General features: G+C 40.5%; 1 protein-coding gene across 1 annotated transcript; it reads right to left on the bottom strand.

The window, feature by feature from the left end:
* Positions 1-5,235: 5,235 nt before the first annotated feature.
* On the bottom strand, positions 5,236-21,413 carry LOC112140269. The gene is made up of 5 exons (XM_024263205.1): positions 21,217-21,413; positions 14,791-18,729; positions 11,119-11,203; positions 7,985-8,854; positions 5,236-6,562 (listed from the first exon to the last, which is right to left on the bottom strand). Exons 2-5 carry the CDS (start codon positions 18,107-18,109, stop codon positions 6,004-6,006), a joined length of 4,833 nt encoding a protein of 1,610 aa, XP_024118973.1. The 5' UTR covers positions 18,110-18,729; positions 21,217-21,413; the 3' UTR covers positions 5,236-6,003.

Below are 21,413 nucleotides of genomic sequence, written 5' to 3'. Positions count from 1 at the left end.
GAATGTCTAAACTCAAAATTGAATTGAATTGAGAGGATCAAAACAATCAAAAAAAAAAAAACTGAATTGAAGTGGTCCAGTCTCTTGGGAATCGGATCGTTTCTGGAAATTATTATCGATACCCAGCCCTACCCTGCATGCCTTTCTGTTAAGAATAGATCCTGCCTTGACAGGGACTCATACAAGCTCAAATTTGGCTAGATGAGCACGTCTTTCCTAAAATAGGAAGTCTGGCACTAAATTGTTGGTGCATCTTTGATAATGACAGAAAACCCATCAACAACAAAATATAGCAACTCCATACACACATGCTTGAACACAGCATCTTAATAATGACGGTGAAACATGGAGGAGGCTCAGTCAGGATTTGTGGATGCTTTGGTGCACCTGAGGGCCATTTTCATTTTTGCAGATTTAATGAAATTTCAGGACTTTCCAGAACCAAATCTACTGATTAGTGTCAGCAACCCAGGAATCTTCCTCTGATCTTTTGGCAATTTTTACAGCCTTCACAAAGCATTCTGTCATGGTGTCTTGCTGCTTAAATTGCTGTTTTCAACAAAACCGGAAGTTTTTCTTTCAAATCATTTGCTGTAATAACCTGGGTTTAAATGTGATCAGTGGACAGATGTTGCTGCTCTCAGGGGCAGAAATCATAAAAGCATTTCAGTCTCCTCTCAGCTGGATCCTTTTTCTGCCTTTTATCCGGTAGACCGTTTGGACCTGCAGAGAAGGCCAAAGTTCTGAAGTTGTTTTTCACATAAACTGGGGAATGTTTTCTAATTATTGAGACATTTTCCAAATAGCTCTTATTTTGTCTGAACTAAGTAATGTCTGTAAAATCACATTGAGATGCTTGGTTTTAATATTTAGTTTTTATATATCAAGTTTCTTAAAAACAAACAGGCAAATAAATAAACAACCCAAATGAGTCACACTTTACCATCAACTAAAGTCTTTAATGCATGTGAATGCGTTCCATTGAAAATATGGCACACAAGAAGGTTTTAACATACAGCAACATTTCCCAAATAAAAATCATATCAGATCAATGCTGTTAGTAATCAATAAGCAAACATTGATTTGCATTGATATGAACTGAGAAGCATTACATAAGTCACAAAAGTTTGATTTTACAAAAGTTTAGCCAAAAATGAGATCATATCTATTTATTGTTTCACAGTGAAACTATAAGTTTTTCCACAGTTTAATTCGAGCAAATATCGAAAATTATAAATAGTACATTAGCCTCTCAATCTAATATTCCTATTAATATTCCTATTAATAACCTTTCAAGTATTTGACTCGAAAAAACAAATTGCTTTAACAAGCATGTTTCATTAGTACACATCATAATGCCAGTTGTTCAAATACACTTGAGGACCCCCTCACAGGTCATTTTTGACATGGCACAGCCGTCAGAACACGAATGGGAGGGTCACTGTGATGCAAGTAGAAATAAAAACAGGAGATGGTTTTATATTTAATACAAGTGCTTTGAACAAACAGCACATACTCCTGATCATGTGTGCGGAAGCCAGCAGAAAAACATAGCAAAAGTCTTGTTCTGTGAAGAAACAATCATCCATGTTTGGCAAAAGGAAGGAGAGACACATTCCTCTGGAATCAGTGTTGACAGGAAGGAGGAATAGATTGTTCGGGCTATCACAGTCTGAGGGGGCACACAAATGTCCAAGACATCTTACACATTTATCTTATTAAAGATGAAGTTTGGGGCTCCAGATGTTTTGAGCTCACTGTCCTGACTGCTGACTTTTCCAGGAATCAAAGAAGCATCAGAAAAATTACATTAGATTGTGACAATAAATATTTTTGTTAACATTTTCAAAGGTCTTCCAAATCATCATTTCCATTTTAGTTTTTTCTTTATAATCACCTCTGCTTTGAATTTCTTTGTTGTTGTTCTGGTTGTTTGTTTTCGACCTCTGGGCTGTTTAAGAATTTTGACCATTTTACCTTAGAAAACACGATTAGACAATAAATCTTGACTATTGCTTTAATATGCACTTTTATGGCCTCTCACTTTACAGTTGTTTTGTTTCACTTGAAACAAACAGAAAAGGAAAGTGCTTTTCTATGCAGATGAAAGGTCATTGTGGGTCAAGAAAAACTAGCATTATTCTTTCATTGATTTCTGTCCTCCTAACACAAACATTCACCCTCTTTTGTATCACATCCATTTCCTCTTAACAGGGTCTATTTTTCTGTATGGTTGCTCAGTTTAATTAACATCCTTTGAAAGACAAGGGAACGAGTTTCTGCAGATGCAGCAAAAAGAAAAGCTGAGGCGGATCAGCACATCTGGCGCGGTTCTCCCTGCCCACGCTGAATCAGGAACCATGAGCTCCTGTTGCTATGAGGATATCAATGACCCTGTTAACAGTAGTCATCTTTAGTGTCCACGCTACTAACTTCCAATCTTTTGATCTTTAGTGAGAAATGAAAATATTTACTGTTCTTTGTCGTATTGTCAGATTTCTGAAAAAGGTAAATCCTTTGTTAAGCTCTGAGCCCAGATAGTTAAAAGAAGGATATGTTATAAAACCGTCTCAAGTAATAGTTTTTGTTTTATAAAAACCTTTTGGTTCATTTTAATCCTACCAGGCCAATGTGTGCCGCTTCATTGCTTAAAAAGAGAACTCTAATATTCTCTAGTGTCATGCAAAACTGAATGCACTTCAAGCTCTTATCAGCCATATTTGCTGCTCTTGTTGACATTCACGCATTCAATAAAAACAAGACCTACGACTTTAAAAAATAGAGCTATCTTAATGAAACATTTACAATATTTATTGTGCTTTGAGCAAAGCTCCATCATAAGCCTAACATATGCATTTAAATCCTGATGAAGCCAGAGCATCAAGAAAGATAAAGTCTTTCTGTTCATGTTTGCAGTTTAAGCTTGAAACGGCCCTGTTTCTCACCAAGGTTACCCAAGCTATTGCCAAATTTATCTTAAGCTTTAAATCCATGAACAATCTTTAAGGACAGTATTTTTTTCTGTTAGACATTTAAAATCAAATGAAAAAATAGATTTTGTTTTAAACATATCACAAACCTACAAACTTGCAATAAACTTCTTTGTGTAACTGAAGTGTTCATCTACCTTCTCAGATTCACATGTTGCCTCTAAAAGCACTGATGTCTCTGCTGTTGGTGCGGCAAGTATGTTCAACATTCATCTCATTTATCATGAAATATTTGTATAGGCAATCAACAACAAGACCAATCCTGACAAGACTGACAGCTCCCCCAGCCTCCAGACTGCACCTTTTTTACATTTTGAGCTGCCAAACCGGATTTGTTGGAAACTCTGTCAAGCTTGTTTTACATTCAGTGCAGGTCCAGCTCAGACTGTCTCATCCTCTCGCTTTGACAGGTGCTGGAGAAGAGGCTCAGGCAAAAAAGGACGGAAATCATCTCCAGTGTAGATATTCTCTTCAAGAAAATAAAAGTAGAAAAGATGAGCTCAGAGATTTGATGTTCAATAATTTTACTGCACTGCAGCGTAAAAGAAGAAAACCCAGCAGTAACATTTTCATCGCTTCATTATCTTTCCATCAGTCTGTGTTTGTTAAGTTTACTACCTGAAATCTGGTTTGTGGTGATTATGTCATCAGTTCTAATGTTTGTAGAACCTGAAGGTAAATGCATTTTGGTGAGTTTTTGGTCTCAGTATTGCAGTGAGTTAAACTTCAAACAAACCAGCTCTAATTGGAACACATCTGGGAAAGTGACTCTGACTTACACCTGAACTTCACTTTGTGACTGACGTTCAGAAAATGGCATGCTCATAAAATACTGGAACATTTAATGGTCTTTCACTTTTGTAACCCTCTCTTCAATAACTTTTCAACTGTTCTGATTTGATCTGAGTATTTCAAGTCTTCAGAATTTTTTTTTTATCTCATTTGGAAAATGTAAAAATAACAAAGTATTCCAATTATTGCCAGTTTATATTTTCCTGGAAGAAATAACTTAAAAAGCATAAATTCAGTTGACAGTACTTTACCAGACAAACTGTAAGAAGAACCCATGAGGATTGTACCCCAATGTGCTGCTTTTGACAAAAAATACGTTACCAGCATAAGCCAAGAATATGACTTATAGGACGTCTCCAAGCTTTTGAGAAACTGAACCAAAATCAGTCATGGCTGAACTCACATAACAATGTTTTGTCTTAAATCATCAAAGATGTCTTATCTTGGATCTCTAATCCATTTCAAATTGCTTGAAAATTAGGCTTAGATAAACTGTGTGTGAACTTGTTGACCTTCAGTACTGAACTGTAACAGCTGGGAAGCGAAAAACAAACATGAATCTGAGGTGCACTGCACTCCGTCCACCTTTGCAACAAAAACATTAAAGGCCGTCAGTCATGTCAGTCATGATCTTGCTGTTTCGAGCAAAAGTACCTGATAAACAGCTGACGCTTAAAAACAAGTCACTCTAAACTTCTATGTGTGCTTAAGATTGTATTTACAATCAACAACTGGCTGCACAAAAAGAGCAAAAGACAGCCGCTGTTATAAAAACAAACACTTTTCACATACAAAACATAAAATATACTCTGTATCTGTAAGCATATTGCTTCAATGTGACATTCACTATTTCATTTTACATTTTATTTGATAAGTAAAACATTTATGTCAAGTCTTTCAATAGGTTTCTGTTTGCACATTCATCATGTTTATATATGTATATATATATGTATATATATATATTATTGAAGCTCTGCTAAACTCACTGTGATTATAAAACACACTGTACACTGTAAACATCTGTTAGGTTTTCAGTTTGGGGAGTGTTACGTCCTGCTTCTTCTTCTTCCAGTGTTGTTTTATGGTGGACGGCACACAGCGTGAAGGTGCATTATCGCCACTTACTTAATTACGTCCTGCTGCTACTGCTGCAATTTCTTCCATCCAGGCCCTCTGCTCACCTGGCAGGTGTGGTCAATATGCCTTAACTGGCATCTGCCAGCATTTTAGGACAGAGGAGGCCGCTTCAAGGCAGGCAGGGAGCAGAGCAGTAGGCCTCGGGAGCTGGCTGGGTTGTTTTGTTCTTTTTTCTCCTCTTTGTCCTCAGCAGTCTTACCCTGCTGGGTTTTGTTATTTTAGTTTGGGGTTGGATCTTGGTAGTCTTAGTTTTCAGGCTTTGTTTATTTGTTTTCTTTAGGTAGTTTTGGTTAGACAGACATTAGCAGGAGCTGCTGACTCTGACGGTCGACATGTCTGGATCAGCAGTCTCCACTTATTTATTCTGTTTGGCCGAGGTTCCCATTCATTTTGGTTTGTCTTTTTGTTTGAACCAACACACTAGTTATTTCATTTTGTTCTATCTTTCAGGGCACAGGATTTCCTTTATGTAATAAACTGTGTTCCTTTTATTCTCATAGGTGTCCAGAACCCCACCCCACCCCCCCACCAGTCCAGAGCCAGGTTTTCCCATAGTGGGCGTAACAGTGAGAATGATTAATAAAGCCTCTAATGTTTAAATAGTTCAGTCTTGGTAAAAACATCTCAAAACCAACAGGAAGTTTCCATTAATTTTAGGTGTGGATGCGACTACATTTTTTGATGGGTATTTTAAAACTGAACAAACCTGGTAGTTATTGAGAATCCAATGGTGAGGGAATCTACTTCATGTGTTTATTTTACATAAAGCTTTAAGCTATTTATTCACATTTTTTATATAATGTACTATATCAGGTTTGCCTCCTCCCTGTTTTCTGCAATGGGTCAGTGAGTCTTAGCATCTGCTTTAATTCTAGAGTTTATATGCGGTGCTGTCAGCTGTTCTAAGTAAATGCAAGAAGTTTAAAGCAGCTTTTACAAACTCGAAGAAGGCAATGGCAGCAGCTGGATGCAAAATATAAAACGCAAAGGCAAGAAACATTCAAGTCAACAAATACTTCTCTACCTTTCTGCTCTGCAGCCTCTGGTCTCTCTCCAGGAGTCAGACAACTATTTTTTTCAGAAATCATCCAGACGATGATGAAGATGGTGAAGATGACGAGGAAGATGAAGGCGAGGGCCTGGATGTCTCGCCACCTTCTATTTCTGTTAACCTCCCCAATGAGAATTCATTGTCCTTCTCCTTCCGGCTTCCTGTGCAGACAGACCTATGGGCTGGTTTAAACTGCCATGTCACTTTCTTTGTGGTTGACAGCTGCTCCAGGGATGTGGCTGGCTTCTCAGTGGTTGTGACCGGCTCAGTTTCCATGGAAATGGGCGATGGTGCTGCGGTGGTGGCAGACACCCCCATGCTGCCAGCGTTGGATGTGTCTTGCTTTGTAAATATCTCATTGATCACTTCAGATTCAGTATGCACTGGAGACAAGTCCCAGTCGGGTTCCACAGGCAGTCGTTTGGGCCGAGCTACAATGGCGGATTTATTACCAGAGGCTGAAATTCTTGATGAGCGACTGGGATCAGAGTCGGACAGGTCTGAGTCCCAGTCACTGTCACCTGCCACAGAACCACAACCCAGAACCGACACGTCGACAGGTCCAGAGTCAGAGCTCTCAGAGTCTGACTCCCTAGAAGAAGGCAACAGAGCAGACAGAAAAAGAAAATGACAGTGTTCTCGGTAGCAATTTACTGCTTCACTTAGACTAATCCAATAACCAATTCAATGCCTTAAAAATGGGCAAATTAGATGAAAAAGTGCTTTTACAGAATTGTCAAGTTAGACACAGTTAGAATGATAAAATGAGTAATTGGTAAGTATTGAGTTTGATGTAAACCCACAAAAGTGGATGAACGACATGCGAATAGCCAGCAGCAAAACAAGATGACAGAAAGCTAATCTACATGTGAAAATAAAATTCTCTTAATAAACAAAAATAAAACAACCTATAACAAAACTCTCTTTGACTAAGAGACTATAACCATAAAAAAGTGATCCAAACATGCGTCTGCACAAACTGAAAACTGGTTTACCTCATCAGTCAGTCTGTCCATCACCACAGAAACAAGAAGGAGCTCAAAGCTGATCCTAACCTCCACCTTGAACTCCTCTGTCACCCATACAGCACACCTCACCACTGTCTTACAGCCCTCATACATGTCCTGAATAACTCCTGCTCTACAGCTCCTCTCTCAGGATACTGTCATAGACTTTTTCAATATCTACAAAGACCCAACACCGCTCTTTCTGGCCTATTCTGTCCTCTCCCAGAATCATGCTCAAAGTAAATATTGCATTTGTATCAATACATGCGTTTCGATGTGGGGTTCAGTGTATTCCCCAAGAACACTTTGACACATAAGCGGGACCCAGACCACTAATCTACCAATCAGAAGTTGACCACTCTATAGTTGTTAAACACAACCAGTCTGAGGTAGAACTTCTGGTTGTGATTTTAATCATTTTGCTTTGATTTCATATTAGTTGCACTTCCTGACCTTGGAAAATGCATTCAAAAATATAAGTATATATTTTTTTCATTTAGATCCTTTTTTTTTTTTTTTACAATCCTAACTTAACATTGTTTTCTTAAAGGGGCCATGACATTATTTTCTTAAGTGTGTCTGCATTTCTTCTACAAAAAACAACATCCAAACTTTTTTACAGACGGGTGCACCCCAGTTATCGCTACACTGGTTCGCAACACAAATACACTCGCCGTTTGCACGACTGTGCCCGATGGAGGGGGGTGTCTCAGAGTAAAGTAACAAACACCTGATTGGGCTGGAATTTGTTGAAGACAGGACACAACTGGAAGATACACGGTATTCTGCATCTAAAAGGAAAGTTTTGTGCTGATCACACATTTTGTGTTCACTGTTGTTTCTCTTCTAGGCTATGGGCGCAGCATGAGTACAGAGACATCTGCTGAGATGTCACATGCATTTTATCTATATGGCAGCCAAGCTGATGGACAAACACAGATGGATGGATTGGCACAGATGGAGGAACCCCTATGGTGAATGTGGAGATGCATGAAACGCATACATACTTGCCACTGTAGGGAGCTGAACCTGCAGGGCCTAACAGGAGGCAGGCTGGAGCAGCTAGGTAGACAAAACTGTCCGTGCACAGAAAGTCTCCTTCCTCTGGTTTATGAGCAACAAGGTGGGTTGGCTTGGTATCCAGCTCAGTATTTGCTCTGCCGATGTGAGCTTTTGTACTCTCTGCACTAAGCTGAACACGTTCTAGTTCAGTTTCCTGAGAGGAAATGTCTGCCACTGTGTTAGGTTCTTCTCCTGACAGCGGTCGGGCAGACACCGCGAGATAAACAAAGCTGTCTGACTGCACAAAAGGATCCAGGTCACCACAGTCCAGTCCTGAGCTTCTAATAGCTTTTTGGTTGGGATCTAAAAGGTGTTTGACTGCTTGTTTTGAGGGGGACACAGAGAGGTGGGAGTCAAATCCTATTGTGTTAACATTTTTTTTCTGTGGTATGCCTTCACTCTGTGGGATACTGATGAAGCCCTTATGGCCTGTATACTCGATGGTACTCTTGCTGATTGAAACCACTCCTAACTTGTGATTCTTCCTTTGCTCTTTATCTACCCCCATACTTCCACTTTCTGACTCTAATCTTTGACTGTCTTCTTGCATGTCTTCATGCGACATAGTGCTGAGGAGTGTGGGATAGCACCACTGCAATTCTGCACTTTCCTCTCTACCCCACTCCTTTAGCACTCCCTCATCCCCATCTTTCTCCAGAGACGTGTTACTGCTGCCTAGCTCAGATCCGCTGGCTGGCTGGTCACTGTCTGAGCCTGCATCCTCTTGACTCTGATTGGACAAGGAAAGGAACACGCCGCTGGAATCAGACTCCAGCGTTAGGTTGGAGTCAGGAGAGCTGTCCTCTTTAGTAGAGCTGGAAAAAAAAAGACAAGACAGACTGCCTCATCCCCTGGGTCTGTTACGTTCCTGTGGCTCTGTGCCAACACTTACCAAAGATGCCTGTAATAAGCCACATCCTGAGATAAAGCATTGGTTTGTTTTTGCTGCAGAGCTTTGAGAAGTCACGCTTGCTCAGATTTTTGGATGATGGGCACCTCATTATCAACACATTAGCGTTCTAATTTGGCTCAGGCCTTGTCAAGTGTCGACATTCATTATTCCATGACAACATCCACATAATCTCATTTGATTGTTAGTAATCTGATAAAAGTGGCGGCTGGGTGGCTCAGTGGGCTAGGTGAAGGGCTGACACGCAGGAGCCCTGGGTTCGATTCCAGGGTTGTCCACTGATCTCCACCCAGATTGGGTCCTTAGACAAGACCCTTGACGCTGCTGCCTAACTGGGTCCCTGTGCCCCTCAAGTACAGGGTTGTGTCAGGAAGGGCATCCGGCGTAAAAACTCTGATAAATCACTGATGCGACACAGTGGGTGCTGTTACGCTGTGGTGACCCCAAAAGGGATAAGTTGAAAGTGAACTACACTACAATCTGATAAAAGAAACACCTCTACAGTGAATTTTAGACATGTTGCATTTTTGTTATTACTAGTTCCAATATCGAACATAAATTATTTATCTTCATAAAACTTATTTCTAAATTGGAGATTGCAATTCTAGATCGCAAATGCTCTTGAAGTAGTAACATGAAATAATGAGTAAAATATAACATCTAATTCAAATACAACAAGCAAATCAAAGCTGATGTTAAATTATGTCAACACTCCCAAACAAAATCTAAAAAAGATTTAAAAAAAAAAAGATGTGGCTTTAATAATGTGAAACCATGAACTTAACCCAAACATTTTCGTGGGGTCTGTCTGTAAGCCTCAGTCATGTGCACCTGTACAGGTGCTGCAGGTTTTTGGGTTGTCCTGGTTTGCGGAGGGTCGTAGGGGGAGTGGGTACATCGTAACAGAAGCGCAGGTGTGTCCTGCAGTTCCCGTGAGGTATGTGTGGCCACCTCAGGGGACGTTGGAAAACGGGAATGCTCGATAGGTGTACATGTAAAAAGTGTACTCATAAGGTGTCATTTAAGCTACATGCACTCCTGATGTAAGGATGATGCTGCCATATGCTGTTTTTACGTAACACTCTAGCGTTAGTAAGGTGGGAGTGCGGACTCCTCACTGACCCCACACAAATGCTGTCCCCACAAGGTGTGCACGTGATACACGAGTGTTGTAGAATGCCTGTATGACGTCCACATAAACTTCACTGAGTAATTTCCTCATTTTTAAAGGTGCATTCACACCAAACGAGATTTGCACAGTAGGGGTGGGCAGGGTATCTTTTTTTCTTAATATTGTCTCGAGGAAAATAAGTAAAATATCACAGTTCAGGAGACCCGAGCAGGCCGTCTCTCTCCTGGCGTTTTGAGCGAGCTCCGCTGAAATCCGGCAGGCTGGCTGCAGTCAGAGAACCGTCGCGGTACGACAGGACAAAAACACTCGTATTAAATCAGTATTCTACCCGCTGATCCGGTCACTGAAAACGTCACATGCCCAAAGCTGAGCATTTTTAATGCTGGCAGACTTTTATGCCGCGCTGGTCACTCAAATCGCACCGCGTGACTTCAATTCACCACAGAGCGCGGCTGTACCATTGAATTAACATTGAAGTTGGCCGCCTCTGACACGCGAATCCCGTTCTGTGTGGACGCACCTTAACAGTCAGCCAGCATACAAGGAGCTTTTCACCTGAACAGCACTAAGGGGCTCCTCGTGCAGTCCGCAGAATTTTAGGGTTTAGTCTTTAAGATGCAAGTACTGGCTCCTTACTGAGCCCATATCAATGCTGCATGGAGAGGACGTGCACATGATACGGAAGTGTCCGAATGGATGTCCACACAAACAACGCTTTTTGTCTAATTTTCTATTTGAAAGAATGAAATTTCTGTATAACACACCTGCGTCTCACTTACTTCACCCAAAATGCCCGGAGAAAAGAACATGGGTTAACATTTTCGTTCAATGAGCTTGAGTTCATGATCTGCGTGCCCCTCACAGGTTTGCCCTTTTTTTACAGCTCATATCCACCCCTAAGGGCAGATGTGATTGAGGCTCAAGTTTTAGTCAACAACACCTTATTCATCTATGATACAAATGACATCTGACAGGAAACAGTCACGCATAGGCTTTACCCTGTCCCAATAAAGGAAGTACCCAAAACTTTCACTGACCAGTCAGCAGGAAGTTTGTCACTGTCAACTGCAGGTGACTCCATCGCACTGAGCTCCAAACTGACCTGAGATCTGCTGCCCACTCCTGAAAAGTACAATGTGTATTACTTATATGTGATTGCTCTGAGGCCATTTTAAAGGACATCCATTTCTTAACAGTTGAGTAATACAGATATATTACTGCATTCACTTTCTGTTTGAGATCCTATATTTGCACCAACAGTGACACTGCACAGGTTGAAACAAAGACAACATTAAATGCTGTTATATTTAACATTCTAATGACAAAAAGGCAAACAGGTTTTCTTACATGTACTTTGGGCTTTAAAATTCTTCTATGCAAAGATTACCTCCTGTGTTCTCTGTGTTGTTTGAATTTAAGTAACGTTGTAAGAATAGAAATGTGTCTACCAGGCTTTGTTTATCTTTTCATACTGTAGACGTTCACCTTTTCACAAGGAGGTTTTCTCAGTCCTGAAATACAGTGGTACGAGAACTGATATTTCTAGGAAAAGAGATTAACAATTCAATTTTATTTATATAGCCCAAAATCACAAAGGAAATTTGCCTCATTTCCCAACATAAACCCTCGCTCTAAAAGTTACAAGATTAACAGGCTAAAAAAAAGAACCAAGGGAGCTCTGGATGCTGAAAGTCCTTCTGTCTTATTGAATGTCCAAGAGAACTGGTCTGAGCATCACCCAAAATGGTTTAATCCCAGCTCCAGCAACAGAAAGTCAATTCAGTTGCTCTTTTTGTCATGATACGGATGCCCCTGTGGAACCTTTTCACGCTGACATCAGACAACATGTGAATAGTGATTCCCTGTGTTCGAATTTAGAATGGTAAAGCTGACAGCTGAGCACTGTTGGACACAATTTTACATAAATAATAAAAGGTAAGCTTACCAATTTCAACAGAAAAATGAACAATATTTATTTTATAAATGTCCTGCTGAACTGTATTTTAATTTCCTGTCTTTGATCGTTCATAAATCTAAATACAAATTTGATTAATCCTTCAATATTGGAGGTTCTATTGAAAATATGGACCTTTCATTTTAACAGATATTATTCTAACAGTTCTATTTTGACTGATGTTATTCACATGTGTTTTAAGTGCGATCAGCACAAAAACTGATGGGAATTCAGGTTGACCACACGTAGGAGCAGTAGAAACACAAGGCTGCATGTTGGTGTTTCAACTGCACCCAAGGCTACATTTAGTTGTTGTAATCAGATGTATTTGTTGTTTTTCTGCATATTTTCTCCGGGATAATTGTAAAAATAGGAATGTTTACCAAGTTGCACAGTGAATATTTTAAGTGTCGCTATGAAGTCACGTATTTTCAGCTTTCAAAATTAGAGCAGCCAAGACAAAAATTCAACTCTGGTCATATGTATTTAGAACATTACTGGCAAAGAATAATTTCCTTATATATTTTTGACTGTTTCAAATAATTTTTCTCCTTGTTTACCTTTATCATCCCTCAGGGATCAGACACAGTTATGAGCAACAGCAAAGAGGAGCTACATCAGACACGTTGAAATTATCTGACTTTATCTCTGTTTTTAGTGATTTTGTGAACGTTGATCTCCTGACCTACAGAGGGAGGGTCGTATCTCTAAGCATATAAAGCAGCTCTCGTTCCTCTGTATTTCAGAATAGAAGCCTGCTCAAAAAGAACTAATACGTTTAAAAGATAAACCGAATCAGGTCATCAGCTTTTGGAATTAACCTGGATGAATAAGAATCTACGAACATGCTTGATTTCCATGCATGATTTTAAACAAGGCCTCATGTTGTAATTCTGTTGTTATTCTAACTTTTTTATTTCAAAGTTGGAACAGGTGAGTCAGTATTTATGAGAAATGAGAAGGTGATGGAGGTTTTTGTCAAATAATGTGATGGATAGAGAATCAGCGACATTCATTTTCTGCAGATGTTTTTTATTTCTGTAATGGACTGTTTACATTAAACTTTGAACATTTCTTTTATTAAAGCAAAATAGATCTTTCTGGATGACAAAGAGAGCCCTGATGGATTAGGGTTTGAGATTAGCTGCTAGTCTCTCTTCTTCGTTGCCATAGAGACTGAGCCATGTGTTTTTTCTGCATATTCCTGTGGGTGTGTGATCTCACTATCTTGAATCTCTGCTCATGTTAATTTGATGGGTTTTTTTTACATTTTTCCATAACAGGATGTCATTTAGTAAAACTGGACCTAAAAACCAAACAACCAAAGTTCCCATTCAATCTGAACACAGCTGAACTTCACCAGAGCAAATATTCGTTGAACTCACGCTGCATGTTGCATCATTTAGTGGTGCAGTTAACTTGTGCACAAAAATAGCTCACCGAATTAGAACCATTGGAAAAAAAATCAGTTCATTTAAAAAGTTTGGTTGAATTTTGTCATTTGGACATTGAGTAAGATCAATCAGCCAAAAAACTCCAGAGTTCTAAGGTCACATACCAAGCTTGTTTGATGATAAAGTTTTCTTTGGGAGGAAACAGTTCTGTAGTCTTGGAACATTATTCATGTCAAACTTTGAGCGGAGAGTAATTTTTACAAAATTCATTGGTCTTAAAAGACCAACAATAACTGTAAGACTAATGTCACTTTTTTGACAATATTCTTTTTAAGCTAGAAATGTTTATTGTGAATTAGCATTTTCTAAGAATTTAACAATCACATAGTTTATCTTTTGCATGTTTTTACTTTAGAAAAAATAACTCAGTTTTACATCATTTTGTAAAACGGGTGTTATTTTTAGGTCAGCATTTGAACATACAGTCTCTGCTTGCAGCGACTCTTCCTTTGAAAAACAGAATATCACTCACAATGATCCTGTTTGTAGCTTCTGCAGCTTCTGTTAAAGTGGACACTGAATGGACACTGTCTTCAAACTACCAAGTATTGCACTCCTTCACGAGCAGCACTTTGTCAATAAACAAAGACATCTAGTTTGTTATAAATTTAAACAGCCCTTTAACTCTTCTTTCTCCCTAAAGACATTTTCCTCTTTCTCAGTGAAACCTGAACAGTTTGTAAGTGTGCCATCTTAGAGGCACTGCTGCCCTGAACCTGCTGTGAAAAGAATGACAGAATGGTTCTCATGAATTCAGATGCAGGTTGGCCTAACAGGATTTTCTCTACTTGAACATTTGACGGTTTTAAATCAATGAGGATGAACTCGTGCAGATGGCATGCCATTTAGAGAGAAAAAAAACACTTTCCTCTTCTGCTATTTTATTTTAACTTTATGTAGATCCACATTTTTGACTTGAAGTCTATGTATTTCTCCTTAGACTGTATGTATCCTGCAGAATTCTGTATACTGCTGAATAGCAGGCAGCTTTGTTGCACTGAGACATGCCAGATTGAGAAGAGTGACTCAATAAAAGCTGGAACGAAGTTCTGCTTCAAATATTGTAATGAAAACAGTGTTTTGAGGAGATGTGGAGCCTATTTTGGCGGATATTCTTAAGTCATCCATACACAGTTTCAGTTTAAAGAATTTATTTTCTTTATAGTTGTATCAATGTCCAAAAACTAGATTCATTAAATATTTACAGTATTTTTTTTCTGCAAAAAAATGGGTTCTTCAAAATATTACATGTTGAAATTAACAAAAAAATATCCATATACATAAAATAAAAAAATATTCACCTGTGAGAAGTGCAGGCTTCTCTCTCTGTGGTCCAGGGTGTGTTTGGTACATAGCAATCCGTTCCCTGTGTGGCTCAAGCAGAGTTTGATATAAGTCCTGGGTGTCCCTGTGGGGTTGTGACAAGTCGAGATGCTCCAGGTCCGAGTCCAACTCCCTGGCTCTCCTCTCTAATTCTGTCAGGCTCAGTTCTGAAGCTGCAGAGGAGGGAGGGTGTGAACCCCCAAACCCAACTGGAGGCCGAAGCAGAGGCCAACGCTGCAGGGAACCTGGGAGAGAATCAGTATCAGCTCCTCCATCTTCTGCTTCTTGCTTTTCCCAGGTGTTGTCCCACAGCGTGTTGACCATGTCCAGGACTGCATCCCAGCCCTCCACTGCCCCTTCTTCCCCAGAAGTCCTGACTTCTCTTCCCTCCACCTCACTTTCTTCTTTGTATGATATAACCATCACCTCCTCCAAATCTTGCCTGGGCTTGTCTTGTGTTTGATCTTGAAGTTTTATGTCTGTGTCCTCTACTTTCTCAGATTTCATTTCAACAGCTTGTATTCTTTTCTCTCCTTCTTTTCTGATTGGATTGTCCTGACTTTTTTCTTCAACAGGTTTCTCTACTTTTAGCTTCTTATTGTCTTCTAACAGCCCAACTTTCTCAACTATTCTTTCTTTCTCTGCATTTTCCTCCTTTCCCTTCCTTTCCTCTTTTTCAGTATATTCTTTCTTTTGAGTCACTTGTTTTTCTCTGCTTCTAGATCTCCTTGGTTCTTCTTGGTCTCTACAAACTCTCCAGTGCTCCAAGTTTTGCTCCCTCAAAGAGGCTCTGCCCAACAAGCTGCTCCCGTGCCCCATTTCTGGATGAGAGGGCTCCCTCAGTGAGCATCGGCCCACCATACCTGCAGCGTTTATGGCATTTGTTGATTTTTTGTCTGAATCTGTAAGAAGGTGTGGACGCCTTTTTTCTAAAGCAGAAATGACGGACGGGAGTGGGGGAAGTATTGGGAGATTGTGGAGGGCCCCTCCCTGACGAACAGTTCTCTTTCTAACCATGATCCTGCGAGGCCATGTAGACTCGATGCCTTCAGGTGGCCCCCTTGATTCAAAGTCTTCCACTCTTTTGCTTTGGCGAGGACTGAGCACACCAGGTCGCAGTCCTGTGGCCGTTCCAGGCCGAGTCCTGGAGCAGGACTTTGATGATTTGGACTTGGATCTTGAACTTTTCAGTGGCTGGGTGAAATCATTTATACTATCATCCAACTTGTTTTCTTGTAGGACTGAAGGAGCAACTTCAGTTTTCTCTTCAGCCAAGGCAGATGACTGCGCCTGAGCATTTGTTTGGGAACTGTCTGTGGGCTTGCTGACAACTGTGGTCTCATTTTTACTTTCTTTCTCTGTCCCACTCTGACTCCAAGATTTGGGCACTTCCTCACTCTTAGACATTGGGACAGTTTTCACATCTATTCCTACTTTAGGCTCCTCCCTTGACTCAACTGCTGATACAAGTTTTTCATTTACTTGGCTTTTAACTTCAGTCTCTGTCCTGTTGTTTTTCTCCCTGTTTTGAGAACTAACTTTTTCTTGAAGTTCTGTGTCTTGCTCTGGCTTCATTCCAGGAATAGGTACAATTTCCTCCAGGACTTTATCTGAATGTCCAACCCATTTTTCTGTGCTCTTCCTGTTTGAATCAAAAGCTTCTGTAGATTCTGCTTTTGAAATAGCCTTAGCATTTCTTAGTCCATTCTTTGTTTCTCCTCTTCGCTCTCTGATCTCCATACCCGATTGCACTTTTCCTTCCATATCTCGGCCCCCTGGTGTTGTCTTCACCTGAGAGCCCATTCTTCTTTCAGACCCGTGCATCACACACCCCCTGGATCCATTGTCCTGTCTCTTCCAGTGCTCTTGGATTCCAATATCTGACATATGCTCCGTCACAACTTCACTCCCCATCCTTGTCCCATATCCAGGTTTGCTATCAACTAAAACTATATTAACACTTCCGTTGTCAAATTTAGAGGTCACCCCTCCCCCTGAACTATCATGGCCAATCTTTGACCCTCCCCTGTTTCTGCCAACTGCCCCAGTGCCCATCCTTGGGGCAGCATTGGGGGAGGGTGATGGTGAGGGCTGGGAAATTAACAAGGGCGTTGTGTCCAGACCGTGCTCAGGTTCTAAAAAGACTGAGTCTGAACGTAGAGGGACTGGTTGGCCATAACCAAAGGTCCCGAAAGTAGACGTTTCCCTCCTTTCCCTCTCTCTGGCTCTCTCCCTCTCAATTCTCCCCCTCTCCCTCTCCCTCTCCCACTCTCTCTGTGCCCAGCCTCGCTCCAGCTCCCTTTCTCTCTCCCTCTCCCACTCCCTGTCACGATCGCCGCGGCCCCACCCTCCTCCTCGCTCCCTCAGGTCGTGCTCAAGGTCATGAGCAGACAGTTGGACTAGTGGGGCTCTGTAGGGTGATCGTCTGAGCTCATGGGGGGGTGACAGTCTGAGGCTCTGGGTTTGGGAATAATGTCTTGGCTGTATTACGTGGGGAGGTGAGCAGCGTAAACTTTGACTCTGGCTGGGGCGGGGTTTGGCTGGGGAGAAAAAAACTGGCGTGTGGTAACCCGAAGACATAGGCGAGCCAGAGAAGGGAGAAATCAGAGGAGAAGTAAGAGAGGAAGATTGCCCCCTGGGAGGATAGTGCCCTGGGTTCAGATACCCTCCTCTGTCCATCATCTCTGCTGTTGTTAGTTCCATACATTCCATATGTTTTGGAGGCGTCAAGACTTTCCAAGAATGCCGGCCATCTCTGCTCTTTGTGCTGTCTCCATGGTGATGGTGGTGCTGATGGTGGTGCTTTTTAGAGGAGGAGGACGATACCCCTGGAGCTGAGAATGAGGACACAGAGGGAGAAACTGATCGGTTGAAGTGTCCTGGGGAGTGGCATCCCCCGTCTTCTCCATCTTGTCCACCGAGCTTCAGTGAATCATAAATAACTCTTTCATCCAGCCGACGTACAAAGGATGGATTTGGAGTTAAAGAACGGGGCTGAGAATCGAACATGTCCACTGGAGATCTGCTAGCTCGGAGGGAGCCACTTGCAGAGTAGGTAAAGCTCCCATCTCCTCCTCCATCCCGCCTCACTGACCCTCTGGAATGGTGGTGATGGCTGTCAATTTGTTGATTGATGCACATGGTATCGTAAATAGATCTCTGGGGGATGTAGCCGTCTCCATATCCTCCTTCCATCCCAACATCCCGCCCTCCCACTACCCCGTCCCCAGCCCTGTGTTTCTCCAGGCAACAAGAGCTCTTCCTGATACATCCAGGACGGCTAAGTGGCTTGCCCATGATTGGCTGGCTGTCCCAAGGTGATGGGGGTTGGTGGGAGGCACGTGTAAAGTTTGAAGAATGAATTGTGAAGTCTTTTATTTCACAAATATGAAAAAGAATTGGTAAAAACTCTTTCAAAAAGTGTGTTAGGACTGAGATCTTGGAATTATTAACGAGAGAGAGCCGTTATAGAGCAATGTCACAGTCAGACATGTTCATCTTTGTTCTCTGGTAGAGAACAGGAGCATAAACCTTATGTTTTAATGAAAGTTAGGCAGTCTGCTCAAAGCATGGAACCACTACAAAAACTAAAATAAAATAAAAATGAAATTCCTACGTCCAGCCTTACATGGGAATTTTCATATCTTGTTAGTGTTTGTTGTTAAGACTAGTTATGACCACTGTAGGTTACATCCAATGGTTCCAATTATCTCCGAGTTGGTTTCCAACATTTTATGTATTCAGGTTGTTTTCTGTTCTAGATGTGTGTTTAGAGCCAATTAAATCTCTATCCAGCAGAGCGTTAGTCTGTCAGACACTAAGTGACAGAGAGAAGGGGGACAGCGGATGGAGGACTAAATCCAGTCACAGCGTCTCTTCTCATTCTGACTCTGTTTGGTGATTGGTGTCGCCTGGCTCTGGAAAACAAAGCAGACAAACATTAACATGTAGTAAATACTTCTTTTACAAATTAGAAGTAGACATTTTAAAATGGTAAGTAGTTTAAAAAAACAAGACAGACCAGTTAGTCTTATGAACATTTAAAAGGCTCAAATGCAGTTAATAAGCAATGACCAGATCCCAGATTGGGCATCAGAGTTTTATGACTCAGTGTTTGCAAATATTTCAGCCATTTATTGCTTTAATGTATTTGAAATATAACAAAATAATGAAAACTAAATATTTGATTTCTTGTCCATTTCCTGCAATTTAAAAGCATTTTTCCAATGAGGAGAAGCATACTATATACTATATTCTGTTCATAGAAGCGAGTACACTTTCTTGGTTTCAGGACCAATACATTTGGTTTCTTTGCATTCTTTAAGCCAGGTTGTTGATGTAGAAACTTCAGAAACTTTATCTTAAAAAAATAGTAGTGTTTGCAAAACCCCAAGGTTTGAGCACACTGTCCTCAAAATATCATCTTTGACATGATGGAGTCCCATGCTCACTGCTACTGCAACATGAAAACATGCTATCAAAGCTTTCTATCAAACATTTTAAGCTAATGTTGATGGATCAGTGGCAGCAGATTTAACTATTTAACTTCACTAAGGCGATGTCAGACTTTGCTGAACTGAGTTTTGACATACTTCACTGCATGTTCATAGCATTTCCTGCTTCCTTCCGTTTTATTTTAAACTCAAAGCATCTCAGAGCAGCAGTCTGAAAACCACAGATAACTCAGGATAATTGTAATATATAAACCTGGTCCCCACAGTTTTTTTTTTAATTTACAATAAAGGTTTTTTTAAATAAACTTGAATTTACTCTGTACTTAGTGTTTTCTATTATTTTGAATCAAAAATGCAGCCTAAACCACTAGAGGCACCGTCAACTGTGTTGCTACAGTGTAGGACTTTTCTTCATTACTAGTAGAATATGAAAGAAGTTGTTCTGTGATATTCCACACTGGGACAGCTAATGACTTGGTCATTTTGACACCCTATGAAGTATCTCAGTTTACTGCTTCATAACTTCTTTTAGATTATATAATGAATCTGTACAGTTAGTTTTATTTAATATTGGTTTTGACTCTTCAAATGCTAAATTACTGACAGGGAAAGTAATCATGAGTATGGAAGTCAAAAGGTTACTAAACCAGCTTGGTCATTCTAGGAAGAAGTTTCAGAATTAAATGGTCTCTGAGATAGTACATGGTTCTCCTTCCTACAAGATTAGAAATCCAAACATAAGATGCACTTAAAGCCACAATTGTCCACCTGGATTATAAACTAGGAATAAGCACCAAGTTCTGTATAAAGCACGTCAAAGAGAAGTGGAGGTAAAGCTCTGTCTCTGTTTTGGTTACTGCAAATTTTTGTTAAGTACAGAGAAATGTTTGGTTGGATCTAAAATGCTTTTTTTATGAAGCACTTTTACAAGAGTAATAGCAATGTGTGTGCTCACAGCTTGGTGCTAACCCCATATTGAAAACGTACACACTAATGAGGCATTTAATTCATGTACATGTTCATCTATAAAGGGTATTCTTCTTTAGGCTATGTAATTACAGAGCCTAAATCCATTTACATTTTCAAACAGTCTACTTTTAATAACTAACCACATTATAGAGTTATATTCTCTGGAGCTTCTGTCCAGAATGGTAACCAGATAATGTATATTAAACATGTAATGTGGAAACATGCCAACAGGAAGCCCTTCATGATCTAGGAATAAAACATAGGGAAAAAAACTCTCCAAAAATGTGCTCTTTCTCCTCAGTCAATCTATGTCTGCTCTTTTAGATGATAAGACACGATTCTTAAGTCAAAAGTGACAACATACTTTAACCCACATCAAAAACCTCAAACCTTCATGCAAATCTAAGGCCACAAATGAAATGATGACATCATTTTCATTTTTAAACCTGTCTTCTCAATAAATAGCAACAACTAAATCTACCTTGTTTCCTGGTTAATGCCATAAAGACATTCTAAATCCAGCCTTGTGGGAAAACACTAAATGTAACCCCATAAATATGCCCTCCTTGTATGATATCCAAGTTTTGAAGAGTTTGCATGCACTATAGATTTGCAGAGACGTGCACTGGCCGAGCTTAGCATTAAAAATTCATCCTCAAGTGGAAAAAAACATTTATCATTATAAAATCAACACAACAGTCAGTTTTTAGAATCTCAGAAGCTTAGTCATTAAGAACTGAGCTAATGAATCTTAGCTTATCCTCACCATCTTAACATTGTTTACTTTGCATAAATTACAATGGATCGATCTGTCACGGCGCACGCCTTTCCCCGATCAGGAATCCCACGGTCTCTCTGCTTTTAGTCTTCTCACTGGGCCATCGTTATTCTGCATCCTCTCCTCCTCTCTCTTGATTTCTTTCATCACTGCTGCTGCCACCTGCTCTACCCCCCCCCCCCAATCGATAGAAAAGCCAGAACCTTATCAACACGATCCCAGTCAGAACCTGCCATCAGTCAATCGGGTGCGCTGCTCCCAGTTCCATCGTGGAAACGTGCTGTCATTCTGCCTGGAATCAGAATCCTCCTTTGTGTTTGTTCCTGGTCATCTCTGCTCTTGTCGTTGGTCTTTCTTTCTCTCTCTACCTCTGCCGGTTTTCTCTTTTTCTGTCGCTTGC

Source organism: Oryzias melastigma, linkage group LG22, assembly GCF_002922805.2.
Source record: "Oryzias melastigma strain HK-1 linkage group LG22, ASM292280v2, whole genome shotgun sequence".
Lineage (NCBI taxonomy): Eukaryota > Metazoa > Chordata > Actinopteri > Beloniformes > Adrianichthyidae > Oryzias > Oryzias melastigma.
This window is presented reverse-complemented; position numbering and strand designations above follow the sequence as displayed.